General features: G+C 34.8%; 1 protein-coding gene across 1 annotated transcript in view; it reads left to right on the forward strand.

Annotated features, from left to right (window-relative positions):
- LOC136033035 (glypican-5-like) overlaps positions 1-27,506 on the forward strand; it is a 141,403-nt gene that overhangs the window by 89,916 nt on the left and 23,981 nt on the right. The window contains exon 6 of the mRNA XM_065713600.1: positions 21,908-22,182. Within this exon, the coding sequence (XP_065569672.1) occupies positions 21,908-22,182 (275 nt within the window). The remainder of the gene's footprint in view (positions 1-21,907; positions 22,183-27,506) is intronic.

Genomic DNA, 27,506 nt, shown 5'->3' on the forward strand with positions numbered 1-27,506 from the left:
GTTACACAAAGAGAAAAATCAACGTTCAAGAAGTTTCATATACAAAAATCAGCATGCCACAAACTCCACGAACAAATTCAGCACGCAAAAAAGTTCCATGAAAAAAAAATCAGTTTCACAAAAAAAAATATACAAGTTCCACGAAGAGAAAAAGCAACATCCAAGAAGTATCACGAACAAAAATCAGCACGCAACAAGTTCCACGAAAAAAAAATCAACACGCAATATGTTCCGTGAAAAAAATAAGTTTCATGGAAAGGAAAATCAATGTACAAGTTTAACGAAGAGAAAAATCAACATTCAACAATTTTCACGAAAAAAACCAGCCCGCAAAAAGTTCAAATAAAAACAATACTCATTTTTAGTATACAACTTACATTTTAGAGGGAAAAAGTTGAAAAAGCCTTAGGTGTGATAATTTTTACCAGAAGGATGTCATTGGGGGTGGTACACTGTGCAACGCTGGCCTTAATTGATAGGAGTAACAACATTTTGAATATACAACTTATATTTTAGAGGGAAAAAGTTGAAACACCCTTAGGTGTGATAATGTTTACCAGAAGGATGTCATGGGGGGTGGTACATTGTGCAACGCTGGCCTTAATTGCTAGGAGTCATCAGGAGAAATGGTAATGCGGATTTTTCATTAAGTTTAAATGATGGATTTTAGTGTAAAAGAAAACTTTTGCGGAAAACTGCCCGAAAGATGCCATATGTATAATAATGCTTGCTAAAGGGTGCCTTCTGTCATCCATTGAGTGTTACAGGCTGGGAATTGCCATGGAACATCGCGACCTAACAGTGAATGGGCAAGTTTCTGCTGTTCAAATAAGAACAATGGTAATTTCTTAGGTTATAAATCTACATTTGTGGGGAAAGGGTATGAAAACCCCTGGGTTTGATGTTGTGCGCCAGAAGGGTGGTATCGGGGGCTGGTGCATTGGGTCACGCTGACCTCAATTGCTAGGAGTCATCAGAAGAAACGCTAATGGAGATTTTTCATTAAGTTTAAACTATCGATTATTGTGTAAACGAATGTTTTTGCAAGAAAATGTCCGAGAAATGTCATATGTGTGATAATGTTTGCTAGAATTTGTCGTTTGACAGCCATTGAGCGCCATAGACTGGGATTTGAAAGAATTGGTTGCTAGGGTTCCCTCCTTTCTTTAATCCATGGTTCTTTTGGCTTACATTTTATCCTTTATAAGTTTTTTAACGTTTTGTTTTTTCGTTTGTCCAGTTTTAACTGTTTTTTTCTGTGATTTCATGATTTTATAATGTTTTTCGATTAGTAAAATTTGAACATACAATAGCCTTCATTCTTTAGATTTTTTGTTTTCAGGATAAAACTATAATACGGATAAAACTACAATTCAGAATTTACGTAATGTAAAATATAATGTCAATGCTATGTTACATCTCTAATCTAACTTAACCTGTCTACGGCACGTTAGGTCATCAATAGAATGTAGCAAGCAGATGCATCTAATTTACCAAAAATCAATAGCCAAAAATCTAATTTACCAAATATCAATTTTTTGAATGTTTCCACTAGAAAGTATTTCGCGAATAATAATGATAACAATAGGATGGTTTGTTGGTCCAGATGTCCAAGGCACAGATCTATGGAGGGGATGCTCTTTTTAAATCCTAATTTAAGTATTACGTAATGTCCCTCGTTGGCACTGTCATTACGAAACATCCCACGTGTGCGCTGTGTCCTGTTACAAGTGGGGTTTCCCACGGACTCTGAAGTCTAGCGTATCAAGCAAGATTACATGATTATTAACATAAGTAAACATCCCTCTACTGCGTGACATCCAAATGAATCTCAAAATATCTTGAAAAACGTCTTGTCAGGGAAATATCTTACTAGGGGGCCACCGAGGGGATTGGATACTATGGCCCCCGTTAGAATTGGTCGCTAGGGGCCCACGTTGGAATTTCTTGCTAGGGCCTCCGTTGGAATTGGTTTCTAGGGGACTAGGGGACTTCGATGGAATTGGATACCATGTCGCCTGTTGAAATGGTTGCTAGGACCCCCCGTGGTTAGGTTAGGGGGCCTGATGAAATTGGATGTTACGGCCCGATGGAATTGGATGCTAGGGTCCCCCAGTGAAATCGGATGCTAAGACTTCCGATGGTTAGGCTAGAGGCCCCCGATGGAATTGGATGCTAGGGCTTCCGTTGGAAGTGGTTGCTAGGGGCCCCCTTTATAATTGCTTGCTAGGGCCTCCGTTCGAATTAGTTGATAAGGGCCCCGATGGAATTGGATGCTAGGGCTCTGGTTGAAATGGTTGCTAGGTCTCTGGTGGTTAGGTTAGGGGCCCGATGAAATTGGATTTTGTGGTCTTGATGAAATTGGATGCTAGGGTCCCCAGTTAGATTGGATGCTATTGTCCCCCGTGGTTAGGTTAGGGGTCCCCGATGACATTAGATGCTAGGACCCCGTCCTTCCCCCGGTGGAATTTGATGCTGGGACCCCATTGGAATTGGTTACTAGGGCTCCGGTTGAATCGAATGTTAGGCTCCGATGCCTTGAAGTTTCCCAATAGCGGGCCATGGAAGTTTTTCCCACCTTGCCTTCGTAGGTTTTATAAGAATCAGAGAAACTATTAGGTAAGAACTAAAGACATCACGAAGAAAAACGTCTTTAAGAAAAACGTCTTAAAATGTTCTGAAACCTTTTGAAATCTCTTGAAAAATGTCTTTAAGGAAAATGGTTTAAAAAAACGTCTTGAAATGTCGTGAAACATCTTGAAAAGGCCTGGAAGAAAAATGTCTTAAAAAATGTCTTGAAAAGCGTAGAAACGTCTTAAAAAGTGTCTTAATAAAAGTCCCCAGTTGATTAGTTTTTACCTGGCCCCCTAACAAGTCCTATTACATAACCTGCAAACCCTATGTCGTAAAAATCATGGTAATCTTGTTTTGGTGGGACCCCTAAAGGTTTTTTTCTTAAGTAATTAACATCTGCATCTCTTAGAAAAAAATTTCCTATTACGTAGCACGCACCTGCATTGTTTAGAAAACATTCCATGGGACGTAATTAACACTTGTTGGCTTTCATGGAATGACGGAATAGGGCTGTCATAGAATCCAGGAATAAGGGCGCGTTTAAAATTATTGATAGGGATGCGTGTACAACAATCTTGGGGATAGTACTACTATTATCGGAATGTCACTGAGTCAAGTGGCAAGTTGAAGCACTGGATCACTAGGCCAGAACATAATAGTTATAAATAATCCATAAATAATAAAATTTGAATAACAGGAAACTCTTCCTGGCTTTTCCTTGAAATTACAAAATCCATTCAGTTTGTTTTGTTTCTAGAACAAATGTAAGTTGTGTTCCTGCCCATTTCGAAAGATTTTAAGCTTCTTATATTGAGACGGGGTGGGATAGAAATTATGTTTATCCTTTTTTTGTTCAGCTTAGTAAATATTAGTACCTTGGTTTAAGGTGTTCAAAAAGTAAGCCATAAACGCAAAATTGTTTAAGACCAATAAGATTAAGTTAAGAATCAAACAAATTTTATGATAATTTGTTTTTAAAACAACTATGACAAGAAAGAAAATAAGAGAATTTTTAATCTGTTTTTTTTTTTTTTTTTTTTTTTTTTTTTTTTTTTTTTTTTTTAAGCGGACTGTTTTTCTTTTTTAACTGAAACATACCTTTTTCGGTCAATTATATAACCCTCGTTCTTAGTCCTCAATAAAGACGTTTGTTGGTAGTATTCTGTCTTTTTTTTGTTTGTTTTTTTACTATTTACGACTAGCCGTTGTAAGGCTGCCAATGAGGAAAGTGTTGAAAATCTGATTTTGAAGATATCCTAGATTATGAGCATTCTTTAGTCTTTTTCATAAAACGAATAGTCGATTAAGGGGGAAATTTAGGATTTTTATTTGAGGGGGGGGGGTTACAATCAAAAACTTAAAAACACAGCAAGAATTTGCTTGTATGCATTTCTTTTTTATGTTTTTACGAGTTAGAAAATATTTTTCTTTGGAGGGTGGTTTCAAACTGCCAAATCATCCCCTCCAAGGATACGGACTCTACTCGATTTATCTTAGTTTGCTAGTAAGATACAATTGATAGCCAAGTAAGAGTTTGTTGAAGCCTTTTGTCTAGCTTATTGATTAATCCTAGACGTATATAGATGGCGATAACAGCCAGCGGTAGTTCATATTCATGGCTTAGACCCATATAATTTATGGATATTTCCTTCCCAGAAGATTTACACACACTAAGGTTATGCCTTGTCAACTTCTTTAATAATTGATGAAATGTCATAAACTCGTCAAGTAGATTAATTTGAATTGCGGCTATCTTGGTGAAAATTATATCGGACGAATTTCTCTTTTAGTCTGTCACACTTTTCCCTGTTGACTTTGTTTGAAGTGGCTGCTGAATCAATTGTTACTGCCAAGTGTCATCTAGTGGTGTGTGGTCAAGTCGATCTAAGTGATAAATTTGTTCTGTCGTTCCGTATTGAAAAAAGACCGGCGCCATTCAATTGCCCTTTCTTTTATCCTTTCATAAGCTGCTTATAATCGTTCATACTTTCTGACAAGACAACTCCTAGCCGCGTATACTTAGGCCAAGTTCCGACAGGAAATAACCTGACTTGGTAGACTGACTAGCTTATTTTTTCTTAACCCCATAGTCTGGGGTTCTCTTTTGCGCTAGCTTTAGTCAAAAAACTATGTCAAGATAAGTATGATAGTTGCCGAAAAAAGTGTTAGTTCTTCTGTAGATTGGGAACTCACAGCAGCTGGGGAGCGTCCAGGAATATTCTCGGGGGGGGGATTACGAATGAAAAATAAGAAAAAAATTTATTCATGTGCCTTTTTGTTACGTTTTTACGAGTCGGGCAAAAATTTGGGGGGTGGGTTGGGGCTAAACCAAGTAGCTCCCCGCATACGGAGCTAAACACCCGTCATTCAATTTTCATTCTTGAAGAAAATTCATCGACCTCTGAAAAGCACTTGCACCATCAAAAATCGATTTTCTCGATATGTCCTGCAGTTCATTTTTATTTTCGATATTTCACTTACGAACATTTAAATAGTTTAACAGTTTTAATGATAAAAGAAAAATTGATTTACAAATTTCAAAAGAAAGGGGAAGAAACTGTTCAGTGTAGCTGCATTTCAATATATCGAAGATGAAATAAGAAAATTCACGCTGTGTACATTAAGCCAAGCAGATCTTACGAATGACATCGGAAGAAAAAAAAATCGATTGAAAGAAATTTCTCCTTTTCTTTCAAATAAAAGTTTAAATTATAATAATAAACTTAAATCAGCAGATTTTTGCCTAAAAATGGGGAATTGGTCCCACCTGTGTGTAAAGGAAAATTAAGCTTTTTATACAGATCAGCGTATTGAGGGGGCAGAAGCTGGTACAATACAGCTGGTAATAATTCAGCTAATAATTCGTGTCAATTGCCTCTTATCGGAGGCAACGCTATAGCGTTATCTATAGCAATGAGCGTAAAAAGTTTAATATATTATTTACTGTTTTCCAAGTCCACTTCATATGGAGAGTGGGGCAGGGGTCGTAGAAACTTTGGAGGGATCCATCCGATTGGAAACCTAAAGTTCTAGTAACCCATTTAAGAGTTAAAAGTGATAAGAGGGTAGCAATCCCCCTTAACACTCTTTTAGCTGTCCTCTCTCCAAAAAAATCGGATCAAAATTTTCAGGCGGTCATTTGGTTCAGCATAATCGAAAGGTCAAATGCCTCCAGGATTGACTTGAATCTCTCTCCACCCACATTCCCTTGGACAAAGACTGTAACTTATGCAAGTTGTCTATTGTTTACGTATAGGGTTTGTTAATGAGAAAGAGGGGTATGTTGATGTCTGGTCTCGAAGAAGGCTCAGGGCATTAAGGAAGACTCAGGCATTTTTTTTCTTTGGGAGGGGGGGCTGAATAAAACCAAAACACAGTATGTGCATGTGGGTTGTCAGAAGGGTGTATCAACAATGTCTAAGAAATGGTTGAGGGGAATACTCTTGAATTATCAGGGCATGTTGAGGTAGTTGTTGAAAAATGATCAGGGCAACCGACTTCACCTATTTTGGCCTTTTTAGATGCTCCTCCTCCTAAAACTGGTCAAGTTTTGAGAAGGATGCTCTGTTCAAAACAGTCAAAGAGTCTAATAACGATGCCTCTGTGTACACTACGCCCGGCACAGCCCCAAGGGTTGTAAATTATGCAGTTTCCCCATTATTTGTATGCAAGATTTATCATTGGGAAAGGGTGGAATTTTTGATTATGCTTTTCTGGCTAAGAGCATGAGGTAAACTTCAGGGAATGTTGAACTAAACCGACAGACAATATATGCGTCCATATTATCAAAAGGCAGTATCTGCAAATGTCTTTAGAATAGTTAATGGTATAAACTTGGAACTTTCAGTGTCACTACTACGACTGTTGGTGCGATTGCAATTGCAATTGCTTGCGATTGCGACCGCGAATTTGAACTACTTGCGACTGCGACTGCATGCGGCTGTGACTGTGAATACTTATGACTGTTACTACTCCTACTCACGACTACCTTCAGGATGAGTTGAGGGGGATGTTGAACGAAATCAAAACACACTCTGTACATGGTGGCTGCAAAAAGGACATTATCTCAGGACAGAAGGAATTAAGTTGAAACTTTTGGGGCATGTTGAAGGGGATTTTGGAAAGTGGCCAGCCCTACTCTTCGCTCTTTGTAGATGCCCCATCCCTCAACATTGATGAAAATTTTGAAATATCTGTCTTGTTCAAAATAGTAAATGGGTCTAATAACTATGCCCTCGGAGATGCCATGCCTTGCAATGCCTTTGGGGAAAGGGATTTAAATTATGCAGTTTGTCCATTGTTTACTTACAGGATTTATATTTGGAGAAAGGGTGAATGTCTGATCCTGGATGTGTACGAAAAGTATACAGGTTTTAAGGTAAGACTTCAGGAGATATTGAGAGGGGGCTGAACTAATTCAAAAGACATTATGTGTATCCAGGTTATCACAATGGCTCATTCATGCAAAGTTTACAACGACTATGGTTATTAACTTGAAACTTTCAGGGCTTCTACTTCTACTAATACAGTGACTGCAAGTACATCTAATTGCTATTATGACTAATTGCGACTACAACTACTTGCGACTGCTTATATCTGCGAGTGGGACTATTTGCGAATGCAACTACTTGCAACTGAAACTTTGACTAATTAAAGCTGCGAATAAGGCTGCTTGCGGATTTGACTGTAACTACTTTTGACCACAACTCCTTGCTATTGCGATTAATCGTAAAAGCCGCAACTTGCAACCGTGACATTTCAGGAACTCAATATATGGTTTTTTGGCACTTTTAAGTCGATTTGCCACCACTCAATTCTTAATCGATTGCAATTTGGTTCTTCTATGAGGCCAAACCGTAGTTTTGTTCCAAAAAATGGCAGAAGATGCCACTTTTCCGTGACAAAAATCTTTTGGGTCTCTTTGAAAAGGCTCCGGAGCTTTTGATTTCAGATAGAATGAACTCTCTCCCAATCTTCGAGGCCCACTGGTTCGATAAGATCACCCATGAAAAAAATATGCATCTGTGATCCCCAACAACTTAACTTCAGGGGATATTGTTTTATGTGGTGTAGTATATGCTGCATTTTGTATTTAGTATTTAATAAATGAAATGAAATTAATGAATCTTCGTCTGGAAAAAACTAATATGCTGAATTTAATTGTGTAATATTAATTAAGATCACTTCTCTTGTAGGGGTATGTTTCCTCTTTTTGAAAATGACGCGAATTTAAATGTAAGCTCTTTACCACGAACTATATTCACGTCTGATATCCTACGAACTGTAAATTGGAATATAGATAGAATATTTCAGAATTACGGTTCTTCTTCATTCCTTTTTATTGTTATATCTCCATTTGGCGGTTTAAATTTTACATGTGCATATAATTTTCCTGTGGAAATTATCTGGGGGAATTTCCCCTGGGGAGGGGATTTCTAGAGGAGCATTCCGGTTAGAGTAGGCCGCACACCAATGATAATATACTCCTTGGACTCTTTATGGGATTAAAAAAACAACAAAAAAACAAGTTTTTTAAACGAAAGGAGCGATATTAAAACTTAAAACGAACAGAAATTACTCCGTATATGAAAGGGGCTTTTCCTCCTCAACGCCTCGTTCTTTACGCTAAAGTTTGACTCTTTCTCTTAACTCTACTTTTTCAAACAGTAAAAAACTTTAGCGTAAAGAGCGGGGCGTTGAGAAGGAAAAGCCCCTTTCATATACGGAGTAATTTATGTTCGTTTTAAGTTTTAATGTCGCTCCTTACTTTCATTTAAAAAACTTGTTTTTTTGTTTAATTTTTAGACGTTTTTGAATTAGTGCATATTTTGATCTTGGCTCTTCGCACATAAATAATTAAAACAAAATTTGCAGATTGATTTTTTTTTTTTTGGCTAAATGGCTTTCTCGTAGTTTTAATGGGAAGATTTTGAGAAAGAAAAGAGCGAGGGAGGAGGCCTAGTTGCCCTCTAGTTTTTGATTACTTAAAAAGGCAACTATAACTTTTTTTTACGAACTTTTCATAAGTAAAAAATATACGTAACTTACGAAATAACTTACGTAGCGAACTTCCATATTCGTATGTTTTTATTACGTGTATGAGGGAACTCACCCCTCGTCGATACCTCGCTCTTTACGCTAAAGCTTAAATTTTGTCCCAATTCCTTAAGAATGACCTCTGAATCACAAAGGCCGTAGAATAAATAGTTGAAATTACTAAAAACACTTTAGCGTAAAGAGCGAGGTATTACGAGGAGGTAAACCCCTCATATGCGTAATAATTTCTTTTCCTCATTTTCAGTAGAAAAAACTTTTCATATTTATTTTTTCATTGTTTTTTAAATAATGCTAGAAAATCATGGGCCCCCTTCATCGAAAGTTTCTTCCCCCATGATAAGTTCCTCCATGGAAAGATCCTCCCACTTAACACCCCCCAACCAAAAAAATCCCCCTGAAAACGTTTGTTTACTTCCCAGTAACCATTACTATATGTAAACACAGGTCCAAGTTTGTGACTTGCAGCCACTCCCAAGGGGACTGCGGGGGAGTAAGTCGTCCCCAAAGACATAGTTATTAGGTTTCTCGACTATGGTGAATAAATTAGCTATCTCAGAATTTTGATCCGGTGACTTTGGGGGAAAATGAGCTTGGGAGGGGGGCTAGGTGCCCTCCAATTTTTTTGGTCACTTAAAAAGGGCACTAGAACTTTTAATTTCCGTTAGAATGAGCCCTTTTGCGACATTCTAGGACCACTGAGTCGATACGATCACTCCTGGGAAAAAAAACAAACAAAAAAACAAATAAAAACGCATCCGTGAATTGTCTTCTGGTAAAAAAAAAAAAAATGTGAAATTCCATATTTTTGTAGATATTTCTTGAAATTTCTACAATAAGGTTTTCTGATACGCTGAATCTAATATTGTGATTTTTGTTGAGACTATGACTTTTAGGGGGTGTTTCCCCTATTTTCTAAAATGAGACTAATCTTGATGAAACCTATATATTTAAAATCAGCATTAAAATTCGATTCTTTTGGTGTAACTATTGGTATCAAAATTACATTTTTAAGAGTTTCGGTTACTATTGAGCCGGGTCGCTCCTTACTACAGTTCGTTACCTCGAACTGTTTGACAAAATCGCAGATTACTAATAAAACTAGCGTTTTAATAAAAATAAGAAATTGTTCCGACCAAACTAACCTGGGAGTTGGCAACTCCTTAAGTACCCTGTAGAAAGACTAATTTAAATGGTTCCCAATAATCTTTCATCGGCCATGAAATTAATAATTTTTAATGTATGATTTTAATTGTCTAAATCACTCAAGCAAGCTAAGGTTTCAGTAAGGTGTTAGTTTGTCAGACTTCTATAAATATAGAAAATGTTACGAATCAGTTTATTTGAACGAATATACAGATTTGGCATTATGTGTGAAGATCAGTGGGGTAATTTAGTCAAAATCCTGGGGTAGGGGTGCAAAGTTGGAGCTAATTTTCCCACATCAAATGAAAATGACAGTGAACACAGAAAAATGAGCCATATAGCAAAAAAAAAGGCTAAGATATACTAAAGAAAACTGACCTGTTTTTGTGGATACTTGAATTATGCTTGCTTATCTTAATTTCGACAAGATTTATGGAGAAACCCAATTTTGTCTGGGGAGGGGAGAGTAAACTGAAGTGTAGGAGGTGCAATTGCTCCCCCTACCGGATAGAAAATTATACCCTTGGTGCAGATGTGACATAAACTACTAAGCTTTATGCTAAGCTTTGGTGCAGATGTGGCATAAATCTGTGCAGATGCGGCTAATAGGTTTAAGTTTCAATTTCGGTCTACTTTCATGAGAAAAATATATTCGATACAGAGGCTATTTATTCAATCCATTTTTATGGCTTCAGCCACAGGGTGACATTCCAATCCTATGAACCTAAGCCAAGTGAGCGCTAGACGATTGACCGCCATTCAAGTGCTATAAAGATAATAAATTATTTAAACTTGAGGAGTGAACGGGTAGTTGTATTTTTTGTCCGTGTAAGAAACGGTAAAAATTTCCGGAAGCAAAATGTGCTTGATCAATGATCTTAGTTTCAGTGGCTTATATACATGGAAAATCCGGGGGAGGGGAGTGGTTAAAAATATATTTTTCAAAATCCAGGAAGTTATTTTCGTGTCTGACCGTATTGACATTCAGACCGTGTGTATCAAGCTTTCAAAAGAGAGTAAAGAGTAGGTAGGTTAGCTGCAGCAGTTTATGGCTTCGTTATCATTGCAACATGTCATTTTCTACAGTCACAGAAAGTTTAAAAATTCGTTTAAAAGTAAACTGCATAGGGATAATAAGTTTTTGTTTAAAACTGATTCAGGAATGGGAGCGACTATTTCAATTAATCTTAGTAGTAAAAGTTTTATTACGCAAAATTATCAATAGGTATTTCGAAAAAAGACTGGAACCACACGAAAATTGTATCAGATTAAGAGCGCAATGTTAGATAACCCTGGTCAAAAACCCCCGACCGGATAATTACGGTCCCCCATCTTGAACGACAAGGAAAATCATTTTTTGCACTTTTTTCACAGGGGTGATCGTATCAAGCTAACAATTGAAGAATGTTAGGAAAATAATTACTTGAAAGGAGAATTTTTTTGTGTCCTTAATAATAGCCAATCGATTTTTCATGCTCTGAAATCTAAAACGGGGGATTTTGAGCCCCTTTACAATATGCGGATCAAGCCTTACAATATGACATGTATGTTGCAGTGAATTCCGTGTTTATTCCTAAATCGTCGGCTGGCAATGACATACGAGTACATGCACTGATTACCAAGACTTCTGGAAGGATTAAAGCATGGTCGATCATGGATAGATAAGGACCTTAAAGTAAAATAAAAGATATTGCAACAGGAAGGTGGGATTTTTTCCATCTTGTGTCACAAAGCATTAATTTTTGTCCAAAGAGGGTCTAAATGTGAGGGCATTGATGCTCTCAGTCAGCTGAACAATTTGTCATAGATTAGAACCCTCAATGCTTTAAACCCTCATATCTTGAAATTTTGAGGAAAATCGTTTTAGCGTTGTTCCTTACTTTTAGTTGAAAAACTTGTTTAAAAAAAATAATTTAACAAAGAATCAGATTGACATCTTTAATTTCAGGAACTAAATTAAACAAAGAAATTTTTGAAATGTTTATTGACTGTGTTATAAATAGAGTAAAAGCGAGCAAAAATAAATTTGAAAATAAATTTCTTACAGAAATAAAGAGCGAGGTTGATGCTTAAAAGGGACACAAATTATAGCTGCGTAGACTTAGCAAGTTATTCTACAAAACTAGATCAAATCAACTGACTTGTGATATTTCACAATAATTATAGTATTCTGAAACTAACATTTTATTGAAAACTGAGCTTGCTTGTTTTTTTTTTTCATTTATATATATATATATACTAGCTGTTGGGGTGGCGCTTCGTGCCACCCCAACACCTAGTTGGTGGGGGCGCTTCGCGCCCCCCCCAAGCCCCCCCGCGCGCGTAAGTCGTTACGCGCCATATTAGTTACGCGCCATTGTAGTTGTGTCCCTATGTCCCACCTGTGAATATAGATAGATATATATATATATATATATATATATATATATATATATATATATATATATATATATATATATATATATATATATATATATATGTTTTTAACTACGTAAAACTTGCGAATATACAACATTCTTTGCTGTCCCATTGTCTGTGCATATAAATAGATTGTCAGGTTTACCGACTCTTGAACATGCAACATATAATGGTCCATGGGAAAACAATCCGTATTCAGATCTATACCTCATGATTCTAATGATTGCCCTTGAGCTTTGTTGATGGTGATTGCTAATCGACCATTCCCTGAGTCGCCATCGTCATTTATATATCCCCCTGTGCACCCCGGCGTCCCCTTTGTAGTTATGTCCCTGTGTCCCGGTCGTCATTTATATTCCCTGTGTCCCGGTCGTCATTTGTGTCCCGGTGTTCCAGTCTGTGATTTCTCTTTGAGTGTCCCGGGCGTCATTTATATTCCTTGTGTCCCGGTGTCCCGGTGTCCCGGTCGTCATTTATATCCCCCTGTGCCCCCCGGCGTCCCCATTGTAGTTGTGTCCCTGTGTCCCGGTCGTCATTTATATTCCCTGTGTCCCGGTCGTCATTTGTATCCCGGTGTCCCGGTCTGTATATACATTCGTTTTTTAGTTTTGTTTTTCTCCTTTATTTTTTTCCTTTTTTCTTTTTTTCTTTTTTAGTTTATTTAGATTTTTAGATTTTTTAGTTTTTTTATTAGTTTTTAGTTTTTTTGTAGTTTTTACCATTTTTTTAGTTTTTTTAGTTTTTTTTTTTTTACTTATGTCCTGGTCGTCATTTATACTCCCTGTGTCCCGGTCGTCATTTGTGTCTCGGTGCTTTGTTGATTGCTAATTTATATTATATTTATATTTATATTTTTTATATTTATTAATATTTTTTTAGTTTTCTTTTTCTCTTATTTTTCAGTTTTTTCCTTTTTTTTAGTTTTTTTTTTTAGTTTTTAGTTTTTTTTTGTTTTTTACCTTTTTTAGTTTTTTTAGTTTTTTTAGTTTTTTAGCTTTTTTAGTTTTTTATTAGTTTTTAGTTTTTTTTTAGTTTTTGCCTTTTTTTAGTTTTTTCAGTTTTTTTTATATATATTTATTCATATTTTTTTAGTTTTCTTTTTCTCTTTTATTTTTCAGTTTTTTCCTTTTTTTTAGTTTTTTTCTTTTTTAGTTTTTAGTTTTTTTAGTTTTTTACCTTTTTTTAGTTTTTTTTTTTTTAGTTTTTTAGCTTTTTTAGTTTTTTTATTAGTTTTTATTTTTTTTGTAGTTTTTGCCTTTTTTTATTTTTTTCAGTTTTTTTTTTAGTTATTAGATTTTTACCTTTTTTTAGTTTTTTTTAGTTTTTTAGCTTTTTTAGTTTTTTTTTTCTTTTTAGTTTTTTTTGTAGTTTTTACCTTTTTTAGTTTTTTTCTTCTTTTGTATTAGTGTGAAATAATTCAGACGTCATATGCGGACAAACATGACGTCACCTGATCCACACACAGATCCACACACAGACAACTTATTTTTATATATATAGATATATATATATATATATATATATATATATATATATATATATATATATATATATATATATATATATATATATATATATATATATATATATATATAGAGAGAGAGAGAGAGAGAGAGAGAAGTAAAAGTTAGTGAGGGCTTTATTTTTTTTTTTTACTAACTACTTATGGAGTTTTCTGCTCCTACAACAGCTTCTTTTTTTTGGGGGGGGGGGGGTGGTTTCGTGTTTTCAGCATAGATGTAGTTTCTTTTTAATTCTACAATCCTATGAATTCTATCCTATTGGATTATGCAGGAGGTTTTGAACAAATCCTAAATAATAATAATAATAATACTTTATTTATAACCCACAAAGTACATTAAACTGTTGAGTAAACACACAAAAAAAGAAAAAAACATGACAAAAAACATAACAACATAAATAACATAGCAGCATAACAACATACAACATAAATAAATTACCTCCATTCAAAAAATGGCCAAAGAGGGTCAAAAACACCGATCATTTGCCGAGTTTTAAGACATATATCTTTAGATAAATGTTTCAGTCGCGAGGGCGCATCAACGATGTCAAATTTAGAGACGACTGTATGATTCCGATACCACTGAGGCAGACACAGCAAATACTTGCAATACTTAAAATATCCTGAACGTATTTTCTTTGTATCCTTCTTGCGAAGGAGGAAAGCAAAACCAGAAAGATAAAAAACAGCAGGGGCACAAAAACTAGAATAAAGACGGCATAAGTCCATTTCGGTTATACCGACCACGATTTGGTGAAATTTTCGCATATCCAACCCGCATACTTTTCAGCACGCTGGACGTAATAGCGGAGCAAGTAGACGAAAGTGACGTGGAAAAAGAGAGACCCAACCATTTAATGCTTGCTGAACATGGTATAGTTGAAGAACCCAAGCAAAGAGGTGATGCTGGTGGAGGACTCCCAAAACACAAAAACTCACATTTGGAGGCATTAACTGAAAGGCCTACTGTGGATAGTGCGGCTGAAAGCCGGTAGAAGTTGGTAATTAGACTATTTTTTGTCCGGCTAAGAAGCAGAACATCATCAGCATATGCAACGTGACTAATGCCTAAATTATCAATGTAAAAAATTGACGGTTGAAGACGTTGGAGACACGAAGCTAAAACACATTTAAAAATGCTCGGGGAATGGAAAAGACTCCTATCATGTTGGAAAATACTTTTAGTCGGTTTGTTTGAGCTTGTTTTAAGGTATATCTTGCTTATTCTGCGAAGCACTAACGCTTAGTTGAATTCTAAACTCTGTTTTTGCTTCAGTGTTTTTTTTTTTTTTTTTTTTTTTTTTTTTTTTTTTTTTTTTTTTTTTTAGAATTAATAACGAGTAGAAAAATGTATTGCAACTCTTTTTTTACACGGTCATTAGAAACATATAATTTTAAAATCTACTTATTGCTGCAACATTTGCTTTTTTTTCGTTTTTCTCTTTATCCTTGTGGCTTTGCTGATATTTTGTCTTCGTGCTTCTTTATTTCTGAAAGTCTTCATTTTTTGTATTTTTTTCTTTTTTAGTATTTTTGCTAATTTTGCAACTTTGCTTGACCTTTACTTGACTTGCCACTTTGCTTAACTTGCAAAAAGAAGACCTCAAAGATATTTTTTTACAATTTTTTTTAGGGTGGGTACAAAACTTCAATAAACGCATCAAAAATTTGTTTGTGTTATTTTTTATTATGTTTTTATGAGTCAGAAAAACATCTCGGGGGGGGGGATAAACCCCCTTGCTGCCTGGATACGGCCGTGATGTGGAATGAACTTTTGCGCTGAATCCTGACTAAATAATGTATAAGAACACATTGCCTTTCCTTTAATCATTATCATCAAGTTAAAAATTAAAAAAAACGGTTAAAACTTTTAAAAAGACGCTTAGCTTTGTAAAAACAGAAACAAAATGTGCACAAATCGCCTCGTTATCCTGATTTGTATTTTGTTAGATGAATTATCATATTAGACTCGTTTAAAAACAACCATAGCTTAGGAACTGAGACTTCGATTATTTTCTTTCTTTAAAGGGATTTTTTTTTTCTTTTCTTATTTTCATTCTCTGTATGGATTATTTGCATGAATTTTTTCTCTTTTTTTTCTTTGTAAGGATTAGTGTGTTTTTGCGTGAATTATCATGTTAGACTCGCTTAAAAACAACGACTGTAGCTTAGGAAAAGTGACTTTTTTCCTTTTTTTCTTTACATTGAATTTGTTTTTTCTCGTCTTTTCACATTAGCATAGCGGGTCTGAGATGTTTTTTCTTCATTTAAATTTCTTTCTTTCTGTTGATAAAGCCATCTAGATAATGACATATAAATTGAAGCCGAAATATTCGGTATTTCATTATTATTTGTGCTAAAAACTTTTTGTTTTTTTTTTCAGAATTTACAGTCTCATTAAAATATTTGCTCTTTTTTTTTAGCATTTACATCTCACTATGGCCAAAAGTCCTGACTCTGTTCAAAAATGACTTAAACTATGATTAGGTGCCAAATAATCTAATTCCTGACTTCCTGCTAAACAGTTCCTTTGGGGGGGGACCTGATAAGTTTCATTGAGGGAAAGACAAACTCAAGAAATTCCTATTTTACCCTGGTTTTCAAATTAGTTATTTTCTTTTCATAAATGGAGATTCGGCCCATTTTGAAAACAGGTCACTCTCGTCTTGGGTAGCTTTTCTTCACGCTAATTTTAACCAAAGAAAAGGCCGCTAAAATCCGAGTCATTTTGTTAATGACACCGAAGCCTTAACATGAACATCTTCGTTCGAGTCTCTATTCAAAGACTACGCGCCCTCAAATTTAGCACCCTCTGGATTCAAGAAAAAATTGTTCTATAAGACCCTGAAAACAGTGCGTAATTTTGTCAAAGTCCTGGCGGGGGGGCGAAGTTTGAGCCAATTTTCCCAAATCAAATGGAAATGACAGTGGAAAAGGAAGACTGAGCCATATAGTACCATAAAGACATAAATATACTAAAGAAAACTAACCCGTTTCTCTGGATGCTTAAATTATGCAGTCTTATCTTGGTTTTGACAAGACTTCCGAAGAAACTGTATTTTAGCTGGGGGGGTAGTTACCCTGTACCCCATAACAGATTACGATTCTACCGGAAGACAATCAATTAAAACTATGCTGGATGGCGAAAAAATGGGCTTAGTCTATGAAATGTGACTTGCAGCGAGTCTCTTTCTCGGTGGTATTACTTTCGAGGTTCGAAATCCTTTGATAATATAAGTCGTGTTTTCACATGACTTTTCCAGGCGAAGTTTTAATTTGTCTTGTAGCTCCAGTTTATATTTTTTTTCGATCATCAAAAAGCAAATTATCCTTATTTCAAGTGACACCGTCTGGGAAAGTAATCTGGTGAGCAAACGATGGTTTTCATTTGGCTGACTTTGTCTGAAAAGTCGCCATGAAGACACGGCCTTTAGACTTACGGATTAACCAAAGTCAGTATTCCGGAGGTATTTGAGCTGCCTTTAAGCAAATTGACGGAGGTTTATAAGGATTAATCTACTACAATTTTTTTGTATGTTTTCAACTATGGGGTTTGCTGTATTTAAACCCGTTTAAAAGGATTGGCTAACCCTTAGGAAAATTGACTTTCTGAAAATATGCTTTAAGCATATTATGTGAAATATACTACAATAAATGCATACTTTACCTTGTATTGATAATCGTAATAATATTGTTATGAATCTTTTTATATTTGTGTTTTAAAAAATGTGGGTACTTTTCTTCAAGATATTGTATAAACATTCTTATTCCCACAATTTCAAAAGGCCTAACTGAATTTCAAAAGGCCAATGAATTTCTCTGAAATTGGGCTCGCCGAAAATTCTCCACGAAAGTTCACTTATTTCAAAAAGATAACAAGTTATATTTCGTACTTCGATCGTAAATTCACAAACACTTTTGGGTAGATATCCGAAATCCCAGTTTTTTACTGCCATATTCAGGGAATCAGAATCACTACTGTAAAGTTATGTATTAAAACCGCTGTGTATATCCATCGATGAAGCTTATTCTTCGCAAAAAGACCGTACCCAGAAGTAAAAACAAAGGAAGCACGTAATATTTTACGTAATTTTGCCTTTGAATAGCTGATTTACCATCAGATTTCGTTTGGTGACTAAATCAAGTAACTATTTAACTAACCCATTTTTTCCTTTTGTTGTTAACATTCTGGTCTTAACCTTAAGATCTGTTTTAGTGGATAAGAGCAAAGTTCCTACGAAACGATACTAGTTTCCAGACAAATTGATTACTTGGAGAGCATTATCTTCGATTATAGCCTCTTTCTTCTGTACGTGACCACGTAAAATAGACAAAAAAGTATGGGAATCATCTATTTTGGGACACTTAACAGAATTTGCTCAGTGCTGACAGTCATGATTGGAATTCTTATGATGGAATTAGTCAGTAGTCTATTTTCCAAATATAATGCAAGTGGACGATATTTTAAGATAAAAACGAATGAAGGCATGATGTAAATGTATTACTTTTATGATACTTTTATGATGATCATTTTATGATGATTACTTTTATGAATTTTTTATTTTATATATATATATATATATATATATATATATATATATATATATATATATATATATATATATATATAAACATAGGTAAAATACTGTCGGGACGGGGAGAGAAGGGATGGCTCCAGCCTCTAGGGCTGTTCTTATCCCTCAGTGGGACCATTGAATCTTCTTGTATAAACCTGCAACTCATCTCTTGATGTTCAGGTCCCAATGAATAATAATCATTTATGCTCTTTAAATAACTTTGTTTGTCTCTTTATTTGCTATGTAGTATATTTATAAATGACAACAATTTGCTAGACTAAACTGCTTTTCAAGTCCGTATCCAGGGGGATGCCTACCCCCAAACAAAAATCCTGGATATGGGCGCTGCTGTCTTTTCATTAATATAAAAACCGAAACAAGACACACACAAAAGTAAAACCTTGAACTGAAATAATTATACTAAAAAAAAGACAAGAAAATTTATTGAAAAACTAAGACATGTTGAATATATCAGTTTCGCCCTCTGGAAGCATTTATCAATATAAATTAAAATGCACATTAACTGTACTAATACCCTATAATCAAAACATGACAACTTATACTAGAAAATAGGATAAAAAGATGTGTAAAAATGTGATAACTCTGTACAAAGGAAATGATGTTCTTTTCTTTTCTTTTTCTTTTTCTGTGTGGAGGGTTTGCTGTGTGCTTATCTTTGTTGTGTGTTTTTTTTTGTTGTGCGTTCATTGTTGTTTGTTGTGGGTTTGTTGTTTGTGGTGTGCTCTTTGTTGTTTGTTGTGCGTCCATTGTTGTTTGTTGTGCGTTCATTGTTGTTTGTTGTGCGTTTGTTGTTTGTTGTGCGTTCACTGTTGTTTGTTGTGTGTTCATTGTTGTTTGTTGTGCGTTCATTGTTGTTTTTTGTGCGTTCATTGTCGTTTATTTTGCGTTCATTGTTGTTTGTTTTGCGTTCGTTGTTGTGTGTTTATCATCTTCTATATTTAGTTGTCTTTTGAATACATCTGAACATTTTTGGGATTGAATATTAATCAAACAATTCGTGGTAACGAACTGTAAGTAAAGAGTGACCTCCGTCAATAGTAATTAAAATAAATAAATTTTGATGACACTTCTTACATAAAGAGAAATGATTTATTATGCTAAATTCGAATATGTCAAACTCATATTTAATGTTACCCATCAAACGCTACGAGGCTTAGAAAATTTGTGGGATTTTTGAAAAAGGGGAAAAACGCCCGAAAAAGTAATTAATCTTCAAGTAATCTTAAGGAAAATCACATCATTAAACTCCGAATATCGGAGATCTTATATATGGAAGTTTTCAAGCACCTATCCGCAAAAATGTGGAATTTTGCATTATCGGAAATATCGAACTCCGTATATCGGAAATCTTATATATGGAGGTTTTCAAGCACCTATCTGCAAAAATATGGAATTTTGCATTTTCTCCCAGAAGAACAATCCCCGATGTAGGCTTGTTTATTTGTTTTTCCCAGGGGTTGTTGTATCAAGCAGACGGTTCTAGACGATCGGGAGGAGGCTCATTCAAATGAAAATTAAAAGTTCTACTGTTCTTTTTAAGTGACCAAAATGATTTTTTCCACGGGGAAGGGGCATCATCTGCCATTTTGTTGCACTAAACTACGACTTTGCCCCAGAGAGAACCAAATTGCTTTCAATTTATAATTCTGTGATAGTCAATGGATTTAAAAGCATAACAAACTGTATATTTAGCTTCCCAGGTGCAGCGGAAGCAATGCTACACAATGGGGTGCTCATTCCTGAAAGTCTCGTAGTATGTGCAAGATAAATGGTTAATATGGACATATTGGACATCGATCTTTATGCTTGAATTAACTAGGTTCTTTCATTTTTTTTATGATATTTCTATCTGATGTATAATTGCTCATCATCTATTATGGAGGAGGGACAGTGACTTATTGTGTAGACATGAGGAGGAGTTTCAGGTGGCTAAAAGCACGTATTTAAATGCCCAAAATGTCTAATTTTCTATGAGCCGTCGGATAAATATAAAAATGGGTATGGGGAGGGGGCTTGGAATTAATCTCTTATCTCCCTTTATTTACGCTAAACCTGAATAAGGATGCTACGGGATAATAGCTCCCTTCTACTCTAGAAAAATGTTCCTGACATCTATTTTAAAGGTTCATTCAGCTAAACTGATTTGCTTCATATTTCATAAAATTATATAGGCTACAATCGATATGTAAGTACAAATCAGCTATTATGAAGGAGAAGCGGTAAGGAGGGAGGGCAAATGCGTCAAAGCATGCATTATAATGCCCAAATATCCTATCTCCCATTGAGCCCTTGGGTAAATATAGAAAGATTTCGGGAAAAGGTTTAGGTAGAAATTGATATTTGAAACTAATTTTCTCGGAATGTTTTTGGTCTATTCCTCTATTACTGGTGCTGGGGGGGGGGGATAGTACCCATCTCATTCTGGTAGTCTTTTTTTTACGTATCATGAAATACAGGTTCATTCAAGAATAGAACAAAGCTCTTCCCAATCAGCAAATAGACAGCAGATGGCAGCAATGTCGAACAGCAAATGGCAGCAATGTCGAGGCAGCAGATGGCAGCAATGTCGAGACAGAAATGGCTGAAAATGGCGGCAATCGATAGGAAAAGGTCAAGAGGGAGATGGGTATTTTCTTTTATACGGAAAAGGATATTTTCTGGTAGAATGGGGTTAGAAAGCACTAAAAAAATGACAACAAAAAGAGACCAAAATTGTATAATTAATCTCAATATAACTCCAAAGAATGCTGAGAAGATACATATTTAGATTTGGCTTATCACTTTTTTGCATTCAGGCTGGTTTTTTTTGAAGAAGGAGGAAGGAGGGGACAGGCTACATTTATACGATACCGAAAAATGTTGTAGCCTTTTTTGTTATTGTCATGCTACTCTAAACATTTAAGCTGTTTTCGTCTAATCTACTTCCAGTTGTAGATCAGATCTATCTGTAGAGAGGGAGGAAGAAGGGATCAGGCTAAATTTATGCGGTATCGGAAAACGTTGCAGCAATTTTTGTTGCTTCATGTCCAACAAAATATAGCCTGATCCCTCCTTCCTCCCTCTCTAAAGATAGATCTGATCTACAACTGGAAGTAAATTAGACGAAAACAACTTAAATGTTTAGAGTAGCATCTAAACATTTATAGATCTATATCCAGTTTTAGATCAGAAGTATCTGTGGAGAGGGAGGAAGGAAGGAGCAGGCTATATTTATGCGGTATCAGAAAACGTTGCAGCAATTTTTCTTGGTTTATTTCATGCTATTTCAAACATTTAAGCTGTTTTTCGTCTAATCTACATCCAGTTATGGATCAGAAGTATCTGTGGAAAGGAAGGAAGGAGGGAGCAGGTTATATTTATGCAGTATCGGAAAACTTTATAGCAATTTTTGTTTGGTTCTTGTCATGCTATTTCAAACGTTTAAGCTGTTTTTCGTCTAATCTACGTAAATCCAATTTTAAACCAGATGTACCTGTGGTAAGGGAAAGAGGAAAGAGGGATTAGGCTACATTTATTTAGTATTGCAAAATTTTGCTGCAATTTTTGATTTGTATTGTTATGCTCCTTTAAACTTCTAAGCTTTTTCCAATTTTAGATCAGAAGTATATGCGGAGAACCAAAATACACTGATCAATTCATTAATAAAAGTAACAAATTACTGGAATCCGAAGAGACAATTTCCTATGACAATGATGAAACGGGAATGAACTCCAATGTGCTTCAAGAAGTTCTTCAAGGTTTGTTGTTGACTGTAAGCGAAAGCAAAGGCTACTATGCAAATGTTGCTGACCTCTTATGTTCAGGAAAGAATGAAGAGTTGCCACCTAGTGAAGAAGACTCAAATTGCTGGAATGGCTGGGAAGTTGGCGAGTAAGTTTGATATTTGCTTCTCTGTGGGCTCAAAATTAAAGCACAGCGAAGATTAATGAGTAAAAGAATTCGCTCGTTTTTTACTTTCTAGGCTTAAACCAAATTCAGAAACAATTTTGATAGTTGAGCAATTTGATAATTTGCTACCATTTATTGATTAAATTTTACTCTTCCCTAACGCCGGTCATTTGCTTTAGTGCATACCATTGCAGTTGGGTGTGCAAGTGACACCTGTCTATAACACACTGTATATATTCAAGCTACATTACCTATAGGATATGCGTATCTGTCAGTACCCCAACTCTCCAATATTATGGTTCTAACTCGTGGATAATTTAAACACGACAATTGTTCGACGAGAGACGGTCTATTTTGTGACCAAACGCGATCACTGTTGATTCGGTGGTTTAGTTCGATTGATACCGAAATTCCCTGAAGTGTTAATAGCGCTTTTTTAAAAGACAAAACTGAGTTAAATATATATGCAAAAACAAAAATGAGTTTTGAAAATTAGAAGTCCTTCTAAGTTTCCAAAAAATTTTACTCTGTGCATAAAATGGAAGTTGTATGTTTTGTCAAAGGAGATTTGACTTTTTCCAACTTAATTAAAAATGGTACGTAACCGAAATTTCCCTCTTCTTTTTAGTGGTTGGTGTGGAGTCCAACTGGATCAAGCATGCTAATTGGGGTTGCCTTGCATCCCCTCCCGCCAATATTTCGAAAGTAATGTTTTTATAAATTTTCAATAAAAACTACAGTTTTTGGGTATTTCCAACAAGAAGGAATAAAAAAAAACATGAGAATTACGTCTTTGGATTTGAAAAATACCCCCCCCCCCTACTATTTCGCGAATGATTTCCCATGTGGAAACACTAAAGCAAAATTTGAATGCTCTACATCATAGCCTAACTTAAAAGAAAGTTTTCAGTATATTTCTTCAGCTGTGAACTTCTCAAGAGAAAGAGTTGAGCTCATAGAGTCTAATGTAGAAGGACCTTACGCAGTTGTATTGGCTTCTAGTCGCCTGGTTTCGTAATGAGTTATTAGTAGTAGTAGTAATAGCAGGAGGAATAGAGCGTGAACAAGAAAAGGTGGTCATGAACAGAATGAAACAGGAGTAAATCAGCAAAAAGTTGGTATCATGCATAGAGCCAGTTTCTTTGGGTGCGTTTTTTTTTTTTTTTTTTTTTTTTTTTTTTTTTTTGTGAATGACTTGAACATTGAATAAATACACCTGTAACATGCCTGGGCTTCATAGCGAAGTTGAATTAGAGCTTTTGTTTCAAATTGAAACATCGAAATCGAATTGAACTGTATACAACACGAGAGAACGCACTGTGAATGTTCGTCTTCAAGTGACCTAATGTTAGATCCAACATATATATTGTGTGACCAAAGCTACGCTCTTGCCACTCATATATCGTATCTACTACTACTAACAACTAGCTGTAGCACCAAGCCGCCTGATGCCAACACAGCTACGTACGCTCCTCCTCCATCCCGATCTATTCAAAGCCTCCCTTTACAGCCTTATAGCCTTGAAAAAGCGGGATCGAACCACACGTATCATACAACCTACTGTTTTAAATACGTTCAGTCAGCCGGGTACCCAGAGAAATCCGTAGACAATTTCTCTGGAAAACATCTAGTAAATCTTCACCCGCTTTTAGGAGTGCCCATTCTTCAGAGCCATATTTGACAACTGCTATCACTGTTGCTTCCGATATTCTAATCTTGGTTTGCAGACTCATCTTCCTATTCTTCCAAACTTATTTTCAACTGTGAAAAAACACCCTGATCCTTAGCTATTCTACTTTTAAGATCTTCATTGCTCCCACCGTCTTTACTAATAGTGCTACCAAGGTAAGTGAAGCTGCCCACCTGATCAATCTTTTGTTACCGAACGTTGCCTTTTCATCTTCACTTATTCCTGGCCTTAGTGACTTAGTCTTCTTAACGTTAATTTTCAAACCTATTCTAGTACCCTGAACTCGCAGTTCTCTAAAAGTTCATTCATTTTGTTCACACTTTCATCTAGGATGCTTAAATCATAAGCATTAGCTAAGTCCAGGAGATTTCTTCCTCTCCATTTGATTCCGTGGTCTCCCGCTGTCCTTCCTTTGCTTCTCAAGACAAAATCTATCAGAATGAATATTAAATTTAAATTTTAAATTTAAGAAAACTTGGAAGAATTTCTGTGTTTTACAGCTCATTTCTTTTTTACATGTGTATTTAACTGAGTATTTTCTTTTCGAAAACTATTCTCAGAATACTTGAGGGATTTTTGGTATCGATCAAAGATTGGTAATAGTCATCAAATAAAAATATAACCAAAATAATTTACTTGCAAATTAAAGTGAAGACTGATGGTAGAACTTGAAGCGAAGAGAAATTGTTCCGTACATGATGAGAATTGCCCCTCCTTGAACCCTGCTTTTTTCCTTGAAATATTTGCCCCCAATTCTTTAAGCGAAACAAGGGTCATTGGAATGGGACAGAAAGTAGTTTGCAGAATATCTTAAGCAGGGAAGAGCTTACGGTTGTTCTAAACAATAATAGTTTCAATTCAAGGGTTTTAAAACGCACTTAGTGCGTTTTCATAATAATAATATTTTCAATTCAAGGGTTTTAAAACGCATTGGTTGCACACAAATGCTTTCAGTATATAACTATAAAATCCGCACATTAAGCTATTAAAACTATGTTTTACTAAGTATTAACTAAATATTAATCCGCACAGCGCAGCTGTTGTTGTGGGTGTAGTACAGATAATTAGAGCCACTGTCAGTGGTATGCTTGTTGATCTTATTGGTCGCCTTCCTCTACTTGTGGCATCGAGTTTATTCGTGGCAGTGGCCTTAGCCGCAGTTGGCATGTATGTGTATATTGATAAGTTTCTTCTTAGTTTCTTCCTCAGAAGAAGCTCAAATTTAGACTAGGTTCTTTTAATGTGTGTTATAGTGTATATGCTTGCATATTCTATCAGAGTGCATAACTTATAACTATCTATATTTATCTATAACTATCTTTTATATTTATAACTATCTTTTATCTATATTATAATTATATATTATAAGTGTAAACTATCATTTATTGAAACTATAAAACTCTACCGCAAAGAGCGGGTGATTAAGAAAGGGATTTTGGTGTTAAAAGAGGCACTAGAATTTTCGACATATCTTCGAATGATCTGCCTCTGGATATCCTTGGATAACTGGTTCGATACGACCATCCTCAAGGAAAAATACGCTAAAGAAAAGAATAAACAGGCAACCTTCTCGGAAACTACAGATTTCTTGTTTTGTAGACAGGGATTTGAAACCTCTGCTAGTAGGGTCTCTGATTTGCTGAATCATGATTTGCTGATGGTTCCTCTTTTTCAAGAAGTTCTTCTTTTGACGATATTCTTCTTCAAAAATTGTAAAATTTTCTGTAGCTTGTAATAGGTAACTTTTAACTTAATGAATTTTAACATGTTTAAGATCTCAATAAGAAGCTAATTCTTTTGATATTTTTATCAAAAATATTTATCTCCTTTTTTAGATTTTCAACTGCTATTAGTACGACTTGCTCATTACTTATAGCTCGTTACGACGAATTGTTTGAAAGGGAACAAAACGAAAATAAACAAGGCCACAAAAAAATTTATTTAGTCATCATACTTTCGTTTTCTTTTTTTTTTGCAGTCGTTTATTATAGAATTTTAGACGTTAAGGGAGGGGGGAGGGTCTTGGAAATTTCATTCTAAAAATCAACTAACCGCACAAAAATATATATTCTAGATAATTATCTCAAAGCAAAAATGTACTTTCATAAAAGAATTTTTTTTCTTTTTTTAAGTACAGTGTGTGTGTTAGGGTATGACTGTTTCGAGTATTTGTATTGCAAGTCAAGTTTTAGAAATCTAAGAAAAACTAACCATTCTTCTGATTAAACTCTGAAAATGTTACTTTTAACACACACACACACACACACACACACACACATATATATATATATATATATATATATATATATATATATATATATATATATATATATATATATATTTATTTATTTATATATATATTTATATATATATATATATATTTATATATATATATATATATATATATATATATATATATATATATATATATATATATATATATATATATATATATATATATATATATATATATATATATATATATATATATATATATATATATATATATATATATATATATATATATATATATATATATATATATATATATATATATATATATATATATATATATATATATATATATACGCATGGATTGGAAATTTCCTATTTTTTGTAAAACTGCTATAAAGAGCATTCATTATCGCCATCTACAAAAACAAATACTGCCAGTAATATCCTTGCTTACAAATGGTTTGTTTTGGTTGTGAAGCTAAAATTTATTTTTAATTTGTTTTTCATTTGTCTGTTCTTAAAGAGGTCAAGAAAACAACTCATAGACTCATGGAAGGGAGGTCCTTGGCTCTTTCAAATACTATTATCATCACGCATCTCCCTGTTATTTTCTATAGTATCTGTTCTATTTTTACTTCTTGCTTGTCCTGATGTACAAATATGTAACGTAAAAATGTGTAGTCTCTCTCCTCCTTGGTAAAAAAAAAATAAACATTAGTTACTTATGCACTAGCCTTTTCTAAGAATTTGCTACCAGTTTTCCAAAGTTTTTGGATGCTTATTAGCAGTATCGCCTCAATAAATTGTTATGGAATGGGCAAACTTTAAGGTATTTTCTTTCTAGTGTGAATTTTCCCTAAGCTAAATAGATCATACATCATACAAAACAAAATATGGCAGTATACCTTGATCCATTTACTTTCATCGCGCTATTATTGACTTAAAAAACGGCAAAACAATGTCCCAAGTATCTTTTTATCTGGTGGTAAAATGATACTTTGGGGCTCTATCGATGGATTTACGAGTATACAAGCCCACGGTGGAGGAGGATATACGAGTCCTAACCAATCCAAAGAATAGATTTAGGACATAGGTTAGGCAATAATTTGAAGAGATATAACGACCAATAAAAGATCAAAAGAGAAGAACTTGAAAGTTTCAAGCTTAAAAACATTTTGTTTGAGATTTTTGATCCAGAGAGGATAAGTGTAAAGAGAAGCATTGCTGAAAGTAATATTAAAAAAGAGCAATGCAGGACTAAATGAGATCTTAGATTGAAGGTGGGTACCTTGATATGAATTTTTAAAGATACTTGGAGGAAAGTAAGTAAGAAGGCTGAGAATAAAATTCATATAAAAGGATAACAGATGTTAATTACTTT

This window comes from Artemia franciscana, chromosome 1 (genome assembly GCF_032884065.1).
Source record: "Artemia franciscana chromosome 1, ASM3288406v1, whole genome shotgun sequence".
NCBI lineage: Eukaryota > Metazoa > Arthropoda > Branchiopoda > Anostraca > Artemiidae > Artemia > Artemia franciscana.